The sequence below is a fragment of the Medicago sativa genome, chromosome 2 (assembly GCF_051527215.1).
Source record: "Medicago sativa cultivar Bolivia chromosome 2, Bolivia_mono, whole genome shotgun sequence".
Taxonomy (NCBI): Eukaryota; Viridiplantae; Streptophyta; class Magnoliopsida; order Fabales; family Fabaceae; genus Medicago; species Medicago sativa.
In genome coordinates this window covers 82,274,511-82,288,566 of record NC_140750.1, presented here as the reverse complement: position 1 = coordinate 82,288,566, position 14,056 = coordinate 82,274,511, and the positions used below count along the sequence as shown (strand labels likewise).

Below are 14,056 nucleotides of genomic sequence, written 5' to 3'. Positions count from 1 at the left end.
CAATCTCAATTCGCAATCTCTCTTTCAATGTCAACTTCCAATTCAAATCCATGCTAATCCACTCTCAATTTACTCTTGGGCCAACAAAAATGGTCATGTCTATTTTCAAATCAAGTCAATGACAATTTACCCTCAATTGGTATCTTGTTAAACCAGACTTTCAATTTGTATCTTGTTACTGGTCAAGTGCCAGGTTCGATCCAAAAAAGAACCACTTGTACCTGCTTATATACCTATGCTTCCGGACAAACGACAAGTTCGATCTAAAAGAACAGTTTGTACCCAGCTTATGCTTTGTTATCGGTCAAACGGCAAGTTCGATCTAAAAGAACAGTTTGTACCCAGCTTATGCTTTGTTATCGGTCAAACGGCAAGTTCGATCTAAAAGAACAGTTTGCACCTTCCCACATGATGTGGTGACAATCCAACGGCAAGTTCGATCCAAAGAACAGTTCGTATCTACCCTTTTGTCTATATCTCCAGCCAAACAGCCAGTTCGATCCAAAGAACAGTTTGTGCCTACCTATCTGTTTGTATTTTCAATCAAGTGTCAAGTTCGATCCAAAGAACAGCTTGTATCTGCCTATATGTCTATGTTTCCGGTCAAGTGCCCAGTTCGATCCCAAGAACAGCTTGCACCTATCTCTTGCTTTGTATTCCCCGGTCAAGTGGCTAGTTCGATCCAAAGAACAGCTTGTACCCTTTTTCTATCCCCTGGTTTGTCCACCCTGTCAATGTCCATCTGAATCCCCAGTGACATGACATGTTCCATGGACTCCAGTTGTTTGTCTGGCATTCATAATCGAAGTGTTGCATGGCATTCATATTTCTGAAAACCTGAAAACGTATTTTTATGTCCAAAAGCAGTGCAAATGTTAATATTTAAGTATCTTCGTCCCGTCAAATCCAAGACTTCGTCTCTTGACTCTCCGGACAAAGAAACTTAAATAGGGGCAGCTGTTATACCCTAATTTTGGACCTAAAAATACTTATTCAATTCTTCTTTTCTTGCATTATAAGTCATTTGAACTGTCTCTGATCAATTGCATCTTTCTCTGCATTTTATTTCAATGTTATTTGCAAAATTCACATAAAAGGGTATTTTAGTCATTTCCTGCATTCAACTCATTTTAATCCTTGAAAATTGTTTGAGTCTTTTAAATTGGTTTGTATAGGTCCTTGTTTCAATCTCATGTCAAAATTCATTTCAAAAATATCAGTTGAGTCATTTTTTAGTCAGTTTAGCCCCTAGGGGCATTTTAGTCATTTCCTATGTCAAAATTTCTTTAAATCTTTTAAAAATTTGTTTGAGTCCTTTCAAATAGTTTGAATAAGTCTTCATTTCAATTCTATGTCAAAATCCATTTTAAAAATTGCGTTTGAAGTCATTTTTAGTCAGTTTTGCCCCTAGGGGCATTTTAGTCTTTTCATGTGTTAAAACCCTGTTTAAATTCTAAAAATTGTCTCTGGGTCTTGTATAAGTTCTTGCTTTAATTTCCTGTTAAAAATCCACTTTAAAATTTCATCTGAGTCATTTTTAGTCGTTTTAAGCCCCTAGGGGCATTTTGGTCATTTCACATAATATTTCTGTTTCATTTTAATCTGCTTTGTTGTTTTAATCGTCTCGCTTTACGTTAATTTCCAATTTACTTTTTCAATTCAATTTTCGTTTTAATTTTTCATTTTAGTCCTCGCACTTTTATTATTTACATTTTAATCCCTTTTTAAGTTTGTTAGAGTCCAAGTGCCATGTGTCCAAATGCTATTGGTCCTTAAGAGTTTGTTACAAGTCTAGTGCCACATGTCTCATTCCAATTGGCCCAAGGCTTACCACATCACCTATATAAGTCAAACCCATAGTCAAAATTTCATAATCAATCATTTTTTACAAAATTCCACAAAAATCACAAAACAATTTTTTCCTCTTTCCCTCTTTTCTTCTCCATCACGTGGCCACTCATCACCACCACCATAACCACTTTTTCTCCACCACTCCACCACCATAACCAACTTTCAAACCACCACAACAAACTTTCTCCTCCACCCTAACTAACTCCTCTAACCTCCATAACCACCATAAACAACCACAAAATCATTACAACTTCATCTTCAACCTTCACCAATTCTCCATAACCAAACCTTCAACAACTAACAACAACCTTCATCATTTCAATTCTGGATTCATCTTTTGGCATCAACAACATCTTCAAAATCTGCATTCAACCCTCAACACAATCACAATCATCATCATCACCATCACATCCATTCCAAAACCGAAATTGAAGTGAGAAAAGAAGAAGAAAGAATGGCGCAACAAGAACAAATCAAGAACATCAACACATAAGCCATTTTCGAAGAGGAACAAAACGTGAAGAGGGAAGGAAGCAAGGCTGGGATCGAAAAGAGCAAAGGAACCATTCAAATCAAAGGGAGATCGAACAAGAAGGAGGAATAAGCAAGCAAGAAGTATTCTCCAATTTGTGTAAGAGGTAACCATGTTAATCCTTGCCTTGTTGTGATTTTCATTCAAGAACTTGTGTTTCAAAAGTGCTGAATTTGAATGTTTGGATCTATGTGTTGTGGGAACTTTGAGCATGAACATGTTTTTGGTAAAAAAAAAGAAGAATGAATGAAAGGAGAAGAGAAGAGCAGCAGCGCTGCTAGTATGCTATTCTTGTTGGACCGGTTCGGTTGAACCGACCCGTTCCTGAACCGGTCCAACTTTCCTTGGTCCCATCCTGCAGCCCAAAATGCCTTCTTTTTTCCAGTATGCTGTTTACACCCCCCTTTTCTGTACGTTTTAGTTAATTTCTTGCTAATTACACCCCTGTGATGCCAAAAGCCTTTAAAAAAATTCCTAAAAATTGTCCAATGATTTTCTTGATATTTTTGATGAATCTTGATGTGTTCACACGTTAAGCATTGATCAAAGCTATGAGGAAATAATTTGTTCTTTGTTAAATTCTTTTTTTTCATTTTTTGTTAAAAAAATCTTGTTAAAAACTTCCAAAAATTTGTGAACTCTCTTGCAATTATTTTTGATATTTGAAAGTTGTTTCTTATGACATTTTGGCATGTTAAAAAGTTGGTAAAAATATATGTGGAACTTTCTTGTGATTTTGTGTCACTTTTTGCTAATTTTTTGTGAGATTTTGGCATGATCTTGATTCTAATTCTTGGCACATGCTATTGTTTTATGATATGTGAATTTGTGATGAGCTTATATCTGCGTTTAATGTGTTTTCTACTGAATGTTAATGTGTTGTGGATAGTTACTTGTTTTACAAGCCATGTAAACAATTGTTTGTGGAAATAAAGTGTGAAATGTGCTTAAAATGTGTCATAATTCTTGGTTTAATATTGTCTTATAATATTCATGTCATAGCTGAAATAAAACTCTTTGAAGATTGTCATGGTATGAAAATTATAGGCCTTATGTTTGTGTGAATTTTATGACAAAGTTTAGGCACATTTTACCACTTTTGTGTGCTAAGATTTTGTTACTTTTTGTCAAGTTTCATTACTTTCCTATGCTATTTCACTTGCATCTATTTCAATCTTTATTATTCCTTATGCCACTAACCATTTTGTTTCATGTTTCATGCATCTCCACAAGCATACTTCATTTTTCCATTATAGTTTCATTTCTTGCACTTTAATTCCCATATTAATACTTAGAATGTAACACTTAGGATTTTCCTTTGTACTTTACTTTCATGTCATTTACTTTTCTTGCAAGACCATAGAATGTATCTAGGGCATGATGTAATAAGGACAATGGACTCTAATAATGTACACCGACACAAGCACCGACACATGCACACACACCACTTTAGGTATATAGCTAAAATATGCATGTTTAGATGTATGTTTAGGATTGTATGTTTAGATGAATGTTTAGGCTTTATACTTAGAAAAATCATTTTCCAAAAAACTTGAACAAACTTCATTCAAATCATTTTCAAAATAAACCTTGGGATCAAAATCCCATTGAATTTTCCTTTTTCATTTTCTTAATCAAATTTCAATGAAAAATAATCATGTTTAGACCACATTTTGCAAATAACTAATTCAACTTCACGATTTCATAATCTCATGCCCTTGAGGCCTCTTTCTATTCTTCAAACTCCAATTTTCAAACTTAAAATCAACCAACGAAAACAAAAACATTTTTGGAAGAGAACTACGGTGGATTTGATCCCTTAAACGGGTACGTAGGCAAGGAACCAAATTCCTTCAATTCAACTAAAACAAAAATCCAAAAACATTCTTCTCCCTCCAATTCTTCATTTGGTAAATTCTAGGTGTAAATAACATTTCAAAATAGCATTTAAAAATAAAGCGCGCGCGTAGAAATCAAAGACGGTTCCTATAGGATACTATAGTCGTTATGGGTGCCTAACACCTTCCCGTAGCGAAAACAACTCCCGGACCTCGATTCTCAAGGGTTTTGCTTACTTTTTCCCTTCCCAAGAAAAATGAGATATCACCGGTTTAAAAGGTTCAAACGTAATCAATGTTTGACACCCGAAAACCAAGATAAAACAGCGCTGCTTTTTTTCTTAAAAAAATTTTCAACCGTGTGTCATTAATGCTAGTTAATATATAGTTGATATATAGTTGATTAAAAAATATTCTACAATCATACCAGAAAGATACTCAACGTGCAAAATATACGGAGAACCTTAAAATATGGTGTCATCCCAATTTAACTTGAACCATATTATTTTAATTTGCAACCGTTTTTTTTAAATGAATTTGCAACTGTGTGTTATTAATGACAGTTAATATATAATTGATTGAAAAATATTCTATAATCATATCAGAAAGATACTGAACGTGCAAAATTAATGTAGAACATTAAATATGATGCCATTTCAATTTGACTTGAACCATATTATTTTAATTTGCAACCGTGTTTTTTTTTCCTTAAGAAAATTTGCGACTGTATGTTATTAATGACTGTTAATATATAATTCATTGAAAAATATTCTATAATCATACCATAGAGATATGCAACGTCCTAAATATTTCCGAATTCATGTGAATCTGAAATTACTTGGTAAGGTTTTTATTGTAATATATATAACAACAATGAGAGAAGGATGCAAGGTAAAATATGAAAAGATCTCTTTAATTTAAATTAGCGTATATAAGAAGGCAAGATGATACTTCGTCACAATGATAGTCAAGAACTAAAGCATCATAGTTTTTGATTGACAAAACAAAAAGAAATCATAAAAGATGAAGCATACTACATTCCATAAAAAGAAAACGCAAAGGAAAAAAACAGAAAGGGAAAACATAAAAATAAACTGGAAAATTCCATCAAAAATAAACCATCCGCACCCTCCAATCCTAACCAGCAATGACAGTTAAATAGATTGTATCATTCTCTCCAGCCATTGACACACCAAGTTTGATCTGAACCCCTTCTCGAAGTCTGCGAGCATCCACAAAACGCTTCCACTGCCCACCAATCATGGCGTGTTGGTATGGAGTAAATCCAAAAATCAACACGCAATCCCAGCCATTTCCCCAATCATCCACCAACTTGATAGAAGTAGTTCCGATATCCATCATCTGTGCAACTTCTCCTTCATAAATCAGCACCTAACACGAAAAATAAATCAACATGTCAACAACCTAACAAAAAAAGACAGGCGTTGGTAAATATAAATATTCTCACAACAAACATTTTCCATACAAAAAAACCCTTGGATACATCAAATTCACTTAACTTCTTCACACACTCTATATGAAAGTTGTTGACATTGTGATGATAAGAAATCAAAGGAGTGAAATGGGGGAGATTAGGATCAAAAGTTGTCTTGACATTTGTTTTGTCAATCATAAAATGCATAGGAGGATCAAATTTGGGAGGCTTAATCACTTTGCCAAACCTATCTTTCAGTTTAATCACGAACTTCATTTGATCCACAAATATAAGAGAAACCCAAGCACCCAAGCTGATCCCATAAAAATCACGCAAGGATTTCCATCCCTTGGAGAAAAACACAGACCCACCTCGAATTGATTGCTCTTTGCATCAATCAAAGTCGCAAATCGTTGAACTTGGTCCACAAAGTCGTTCGTGAACATGTTCGGTAGCATAACAGCCCCCCCTGATGCAACAAAAAAAAAACGATTAGAACCATTACAGATAACAAAAAAATATGAAACATGTCAGACAAAATCATCTTCACCTCTTCAACATCATACTCGACTATGTACGTCATAAACTTCACACAATACTTGTTGACAGCACTTTCAAAGGATGAAGCTGGATTTTTGAGCAAAGGACCTGCAACATCATAAAGGTTTAAAAAATAGGAAAAGATATTAAAACACGTCGTAATTGTGAGAAAAATAATCGTAGCACCTGGACAGCAGAGTTTCAATACCACGACCCTCCATTGGAATCAACGATAGAATAATGGAAGGAGAAATGAGGCTGATTTTATAGACTGATTTTAATATGCAAACCGTGTGGTTTTTTTTAACTTGCAAACGGTGCTGTTTTTTTTAATATGCAACCGTGTGGCCGTTTTTTTTTTTAAGAAAATTTCAACCTTGTGGTTTTAATGCTAGTTAATTTACAATTGATTGGATGTTATTTTATTTCCATTATACAATAATGTTAATTAATGTACAATTGATTGAGTGTTATTTTATTTCCATTATGCAAACCGTGTGGTTTTCTTTTAATAGGCAAAAGGTGCTGTTTTTTTTATATGCAACCGTGTGGCCTCCCTTTTTTTTTTAAAGAAATTTTCAACCATGTGGTTTTAGTTAATATACAATTGATTGTGTGTTATTTTATTTCCATTATACAATAATGCTAGTTAATGTACAATTGATTGTGTGTTATTTTATTTCCATTATGCAAACTGTGTGGTTTTCTTTTAATATGCAAAAGGTGCTGTTTTTTTTATATGCAACTGTGTGGCCTCATTTGTTTTTAAAAGAAATTTTCAATCGTGTGGTTTTAATGCTAATCAATATACAATTGATTGTGTCTTATTTTATTTCCATTATACAATTTTGTATGTAATTCACAGGTCTAATTTGGGATGACAATTAATACAGCAATCGTGTGTTATTCTATTTCAAAAATTAAAATAATATGCAATCGTGTTATAAATGGCAGTTACTACAACCTGTAATGAAATGACTTTATGGTGTGTATTAAAGGTGAGGAGGTCAAGCTTCGACATAAATGCTTTAGAATGAGCGGAAAAACGTTAACTTTAGGGTTAAGGTTAAGGTTAGCTTGACCTGACAAGCTTTAGTAAGTAAGATTTAACTGAAATAGACTTTAAAAAACAAAGAATACTTATATGAAAAGTAATGATATTTTTTTTTACAAGGCGATGAAACTGCAAAATGACTTTAAATTTTACATTTTGTATATAGTCAATCGATGTCCATTAAAATATATCCAATTTTAATTGCGAAAATTTCATCCTCTCATAAAAAATGTAAACAATTCATATTATTATTATTATTAATGTAATATAAAATGAACAAAAAATCAATAAATTGGTCACGATGATGAGATAAAAGAGGAATACAGAATCCGAATTATAAATGCTAGTTATATTATTTTGTTGATCAAATTAATGTTATTTCTTTTTATTTTGGGTCTAAAATTGCTTATTGTTTTTTACGGAATTTTACGGAATTAATATTATTTCTTATTTAAGTATTAAAGTGTAACGTCCCAGACTGCTTTCAGGATTGCCGACTAACCCCACAAACCAACACGAGTCTTTTCAGCATGCTTTGTCCTCACTCACATGCTTACCTTTTCAGCATGCTTTGTCCTCACTCACATGCTTACCGGGAAACTTCCCGGTAGGTCACTCATCCTAGTACTACTCCAAGCCAAGCACGCTTAACTGTGGAGTTCTTATGGAATGGGCTACCGAAAAGAAGATGCATCTTGTTGATATGGGTAGTACCTAACAATTCTTATAAGCCTTCCTTCAACCATGTAGTCCCATACCTACACGGCCTCCGGATCCCTCTCATTCCGATGTGATTCGGTTCCTCTTATTAACGTGGGGTCATCCTTAAGGATAGTGCCCGTTCCAACTGGCGGGAACCTTTCGTATCCAACTGACCGGATATCGAAAGCCACGTTGTGGGTGTTAGATGCCCACCAGCTTCCGCCTGGTTCGTCCCCGAACCACACCGTACTGGGAGAGGTCTGCTCTGATACCATTTAGTAACGTCCCAGACTGCTTTTAGGATTGCCGACTAACCCCACAAACCAACACGAGTCTTTTCAGCATGCTTTGTCCTCACTCACATGCTTACCGGGAAACTTCCCGGTAGGTCACCCATCCTAGTACTACTCCAAGCCAAGCACGCTTAACTGTGGAGTTCTTATGGAATGGGCTACCGAAAAGAAGATGCATCTTGTTGATATGGGTAGTACCTAACAATTCTTATAAGCCTTCCTTCAACCATGTAGTCCCATACCTACACGGCCTCCGGATCCCTCTCATTCCGATGTGATTCGGTTCCTCTTATTAACGTGGGGTCATCCTTACGGATAGTGCCCGTTCCAACTGGCGGGAACCTTTCGTATCCAACTGATGGGATATCGAAAGCCACGTTGTGGGTGTTACCCGGTAGGTCATGTGAGTGAGGACAAAGCATGCTGAAAAGACTCATGTTGGTTTGTGGGGTTAGTCGGCAATCTTGAAAGCAGTCTGGGATGTTACATAAAGTGATTAAATATGTCTATAAATAAAATATAAATATTTTTTTGGTGTAAAAAAAATTACAATGCATTTACTTCTCGATTAAGTATTCTTTTGTTTAAATACAGGTCGCAAAAAAAATCCAACTACAATTGAATTCATCAGCACTTTTGCTACAATATTTTTGAAGATGACCAAATCTGTAAGTGAAAAAAAGGTTAGGAATCACATACCCAACGATCTTGTATTCTCTATTCTGTCAAAACTTCCATTAAAATCTTTTAAACGATTTGAATGCGTATGTAAGCCATGGGCTCTCTTATTTGAAAACTCTTGTTTCCGCACTAATTTTTTATCAATTCCTCACTCTGATTACAATGATACATCTGTCCTCTTATACGAGGTTGAATGTGAGATTGTCCCCTCTGATTATTATGGTCCTGAGTTTTCTATTCATTGCTCTTCCTATTTGCTTTCTGGTGATAGGTATGAGAATCAAGTAAAATTAGACTTTCCAAATCCAATTCAAGAGGAAAACTCTTTCTTTGATTTTAATACTAGTGATTATTATGGTTGTGACCCTGTTACTGGAACTATTTGCCTTATGGGATATCCACTTGTATTGTGGAACCCAACTACCAATGAATACAAAGTCATTCCTACCAGCTCTCTCGAGGCTGTACCACCTTATCGGGTGCTGGCATCAAAAGATCCTCATGGGTTTGGTTATGACCATATCAAAGATGACTTTAAAATTATTAGGTACATGCAATTTACTACAATGAGTGACCAAGAACTTGAACGTCTCGATATGCAACCCGAAGATGTTCCATGGAATGAAATATCTTATGAACCTGAATGGGAGATTTATAGCCTAAGGTGTAACTCTTGGAGTAAACTTGATATCAATATGCCTAATCATGATGAAAGTGGTTCATATTGACTTTTGAACATTGATGGAATGTCTCATTGGTGGTATGAAAGTGAAAATCGCGATGAACATATTTTAGTTTCATGTGACTTTAGCAATGAGATGTTTGTTACAACACCTATACCCATAGACGTACAATCTGACATAGATACAGATTTTTATCTTGGCTTGGTGGAAAGACGATTGGTGGTGCTTAATAGATCCCTTTCTTCAATCTCATGGTATTATTCAAATACACCTATTTTTCACATATCAATTTTGGGCGAACTTGGTGTGAAGGAATCGTGGACTAAACTCTTTGTTGTTGGACCACTGTCCGACATTAAGTATTTTATCGGTCCAGGAAAAAATGGTGATATATTTTTCCAGAAAAAAGATGACCGACTAGTTTCTTTCAATTTAGGTACCCAGAAGGCCGAAGAAGTTGGTGTTAAAAAAGCACATTCTTATAATATTGCAATTTACAAGAAAAGTCTTCTCTCGATTGGTGGAATAAATAAGTAATTCGTTTTTCGTGTTTGCACCTAGGAATTTTAGGATTGTGTTTATTAGAATTTTACTTTTGTATAATATAAAGTGGTTTGTAAATCCCTCAGATCATAAATATTAATGAGAAATTAAGAAAGTATTTAATAATTATGAATATTATTGCTTCAAAGTTATTTTGTGTAGTACTTCGTTATTTGCTTAGAAAAAAGGAATACTGTTGCCTTATCAATTTTAATATTCAAAGTTCATTCTCTTTTAATTTGCCTTTTATTGAACTGTCTCCAATTTTATGTAGAAATAACTTATATGAGGAGAACATTATAATTGAATAAGTAACATATATTTGTTTGAAATTCAATTTCAATTTGTTATGCTTCAAATATCTATGCCACTATGATTAAGTTTGTGCTTTATTATTTTACTTTTATATTCTATGGTTCATGAATCAAGATGGTGAAATTTCAGAGTGATCTTGTACACAATTAGATAAAATAGACAAATCCTTCAATTGAATTCTTCTACAGAGTGATATCATTTACATGTACTCTCTCCGGTCACTATTATAAGCAAAATTTGACTTTTTAGATACATTGAATAATTAATGTATTTAGTCTATAATAAAGTCTAGATACATTTATTATTCAATGTATCTAAAAGGTGAAATTTTGCTTATAATAGTGACCGGAGGGAGTACATTTTTACCTCTTGAATATAAACAAATTTTCAGATAGATTTGTTTAAAGTCAAATGCTTTTAACAATGGTAATGCTATATATCACGATGAATATTCTCGCGAATGTATCACGAATTGGAAATTGCAATGACAACAATAAAAAAAATATGGCTCACACTTATCATACATGCGATTGCCAAAAATAAAAGGGTCAGTGTTTTAACATGTCACGAAGGTTCGTGAAATTAGTTTTCGCTATAACAAGCATTTCCTTTTTAACAATTCAATGAATGTAATCAATTTGGTGCCAGTAAGTTATACTCCTAAGAAGCATTAAGTCATACTCCTCTAACGTTTAAGATAGATTTGTTTAAAGTCAAATGTTTTTAACAATTCAATGAATGTAATCGATTAACTATATAATTTTTTCTAACGTGTTGGTGCATGTCAATTAAATCCTTGTAAAAAATGACACCTGAACACCCATGTTTTTAAAACTTGTATGTAGCAAGCTTTAGTACACATAGCAGAGACGATTGGTCTAATTGGTAAGAAAGTTACTCATATCTCTTTTATTGCTCTTTAAGTCTACTGTGTTAGCTAAACTTCGAGATCTAAATCACCTAAACTTTCTATTATTAAAAAAAAAGACGCAAAGACCGGACAAATGAGATGTCATTCAAAGTCATAGGTTAGTGACTGGAAGGTTAGGTTTGGACTGTTTGGTTATACTGAAAGCATTGGCATGATGATGATGACATTCAAACTAGAAAAACTTAGCCTAAAATGGAAAAGGCAAAACACTTTCAAGACTTGAAATTTCAGATTACACCAATTCTATTTAAAAAACTTAGCATAGTCATAGGTTCAGTGATCTACAAGCATTGCATTCATGGATTACTGCCCCCTTCAACAATCAACGCCAATTCTATTTATTGTGTCTGGTGCCTGTGTTTATGCTTCATAGCTCATTTGGTCTATTCGGCCAAAGCCAAGATAACTTTGATAGGAAAATGTCGAATCTTGTTCTTAAAGGTGGTAGCAGACCACCATGGGTGGGTCTAGCTGCTGCAGTTTGGATTCAAATAGCTGCTGGTAATGCATACAACTTTCCATTCCACTCTACTCATCTGCTCTCAAAAATGTGTTGGGTCTCAATCAACAACAAGTGACTATTCTTGGAGTGGCCAATGATGTTGGAGAAAACTTTGGTCTGCTACCTGGTATTGCCTGCAACAAATTCCCTCCTTGGGCTTTGCTTCTTGTTGGTTCTGTCCTTTGTTTCCAACTTGTCCTATGTTCTGGTAGCTATGCTTCATCCTCATTTGAAATATATTTTGTTTTTCAAAGAAATTAAATATATTTAGTTAAAGCTGATTTTTGGCTACTTTGGTTTGCTTATTCTTTAGGGGTTGGCTCAGGAGTAACTGTTCTCAATAATTTGGCTCAAATAGGAGCTTCTTTCGGTGTAGAAGATACAACCATATTGCTCTCAGTCTTCAGCTTTTGCAATTTTATCGGTCGTCTAGGCGCTGGTGCTGTTTCTGAACACTTTGTTAGGTATCTTATTTAACAAGTAATAGACTATACAATTTATGACTTCAAATAACATCAAATAGTTTTGATTTTTAAGCAGCTACTTCCCAACTCTGCACTGAGCTTGTATGAATAGTAGCTCTATCCTCCTTGCTTAGAATATCAAATATGGCTCTAAAGTAAGAAAATAAATAAACACACAAGAACACAATGATTGATCCAAGAGTTCAGCCAGTTGTACATATGTCTTCAACAATAGAGCAACTGTTGTAGTTTCCTATTATGCAATGCTTAGGATTACATAGTACAAATCTTTATTTAAATACCATAGTCCAACTTACAATTTTACCCCCGAACTACCGTAGAGGGGCTTCGCCCCCACTCCGCCAACCCTCCTAGTTGTAACCCACCAAATAAATGTGCCAAGCCCAAAGGGAAAACTTGCTATGTTACACTCGAGCGCATACCCACTTATTAGTGAATATGATTCATATACTCAAACAGAAACATTACTCGCAAGGACTTCCAGTTATAATATTTTTGTTGCAATGTTCATATACGTTTCATGTCTGATGTCGGTGTCTTTGTTTCATAGCTTCAAACACAATACTCTCTTTATTTTGCACTTATCATGAAGTTGTTATGAATGATGGTAGCTTATTAACATAATTTTAATGGACTTGTGATGTTTGTTAGTATCTTATATACTTGGTGTGAGCATATACTCATTAGGTTATCATCATGACAGGTTGAAAACACTGCCTAGAACATTTTGGATGACAATTATACAAGTAATAATGATCATAGCCTTTTTGCTCTATGCTTCAGCTCTATATGGCACTCTTTATGCTGCAACAGCTTTACTTGGGATGTGCTACGGAGTTCAATATTCTATAATGGTCCCAACTGTTTCTGAGCTTTTTGGTTTGAAGCACTTTGGTGTAATTAGTAGCTTCATGATGCTAGGAAATCCAATTGGTGCCCTTCTTTTTTCAGTTTTCCTTGCTGAAAATTTGTATGATACTGAAGCGGCGAAGCAAGGAAACTCCGCCTGCTACAGTGCAAATTGTTTTAGAATCACTTTTCTTGTTTTGGCTGGTGTATGTGGAATTGGTACCATTTTGAGTATAATTTTGACACTTAGAATAAGACCTGTATACCAAATGCTGTATGCCGGCGGTTCATTTCGTCTGTCTCAAACTTCAAATCAATGAGATTGTGTAAAATTGTTCAATGAGGATATAAAGACTACTCTAAGCATATTTATGGCTTTTATGTACTACTGCTAAAAAGTTCTGAGCCTTAGACACAGTAATTTTTTGTTCTTTTTGTGACTCCGAGAATATGATCAAGAGTTTTTTGGATGTAGCTCAATGAACATACACATACCAATATGTAAATAGAAGCCTATGATTTATATATGCCATACCATAATATAATATTGTAGTTTGAAATTACTTATAGTGCTTTACATTATTGTATACAAATTTTCCACTTGTCTTTTTTTCCTGAAAATTGTATACAAATTGAAATGAGCCAAAATTTTATCTCATGGTATGCAGCATAATTCCATCAACATCAAAATTTTGACTGCATATCCATATATGCAGCTCACTGTTCAATTCTTAAACTAATTGAATTTGCCATATTACTCATAAAGAAGACTCCTCACTTGTGAATTAACTTGCCAACAAACTCCTTTGGATTTGGTATTTA

General features: G+C 34.4%; 3 protein-coding genes across 3 annotated transcripts; 2 read left to right on the top strand and 1 right to left on the bottom strand.

The window, feature by feature from the left end:
- Positions 1–5,060: 5,060 nt before the first annotated feature.
- On the bottom strand, positions 5,061–6,417 carry LOC146951509 (uncharacterized). The gene is made up of 4 exons (XM_085748745.1): positions 6,405–6,417; positions 6,207–6,304; positions 5,726–6,040; positions 5,061–5,613 (listed from the first exon to the last, which is right to left on the bottom strand). Exons 1-4 carry the CDS (start codon positions 6,415–6,417, stop codon positions 5,359–5,361), a joined length of 681 nt encoding a protein of 226 aa, XP_085604871.1. The 3' UTR covers positions 5,061–5,358.
- A 2,484-nt stretch (positions 6,418–8,901) lies between these two features.
- On the top strand, positions 8,902–10,231 carry LOC146951508 (putative F-box protein At3g17490). Its single transcript, XM_085741604.1, has one exon. It carries the CDS (start codon positions 8,902–8,904, stop codon positions 9,652–9,654), a length of 753 nt encoding a protein of 250 aa, XP_085597730.1. The 3' UTR covers positions 9,655–10,231.
- A 1,586-nt stretch (positions 10,232–11,817) lies between these two features.
- On the top strand, positions 11,818–13,766 carry LOC146951507 (protein NUCLEAR FUSION DEFECTIVE 4-like). Its single transcript, XM_085748744.1, has 4 exons — positions 11,818–11,899; positions 11,944–12,108; positions 12,214–12,364; positions 13,089–13,766. The coding sequence occupies exons 1-4, from the start codon at positions 11,818–11,820 to the stop codon at positions 13,552–13,554; spliced, it is 864 nt and encodes a 287-aa protein (XP_085604870.1). The 3' UTR covers positions 13,555–13,766.
- The last annotated feature ends 290 nt before the right edge of the window (positions 13,767–14,056 follow it).

What these genes read in the sequence shown, in the direction of transcription:
- LOC146951509 (XM_085748745.1), bottom strand. An exon ending in TCGAGTATGATGTTGAAGAG is followed by an intron (nt 6,041 to 6,206) that starts GTGAAGATGATT and finishes TGATGCAAAGAG; the next exon opens with CAATCAATTCGAGGTGGGTC. An exon ending in AGAAGTTAAGTGAATTTGAT is followed by an intron (nt 5,614 to 5,725) that starts GTATCCAAGGGT and finishes TTTTCGTGTTAG; the next exon opens with GTGCTGATTTATGAAGGAGA.
- LOC146951508 (XM_085741604.1), top strand. Translation starts at nt 8,902, where the DNA reads ATGACCAAATCTGTAAGTGAAAAAAAGGTTAGGAATCACATACCCAAC.
- LOC146951507 (XM_085748744.1), top strand. Translation starts at nt 11,818, where the DNA reads ATGTCGAATCTTGTTCTTAAAGGTGGTAGCAGACCACCATGGGTGGGT. An exon ending in TTGGATTCAAATAGCTGCTG is followed by an intron (nt 11,900 to 11,943) that starts GTAATGCATACA and finishes CATCTGCTCTCA; the next exon opens with AAAATGTGTTGGGTCTCAAT. An exon ending in CCAACTTGTCCTATGTTCTG is followed by an intron (nt 12,109 to 12,213) that starts GTAGCTATGCTT and finishes CTTATTCTTTAG; the next exon opens with GGGTTGGCTCAGGAGTAACT.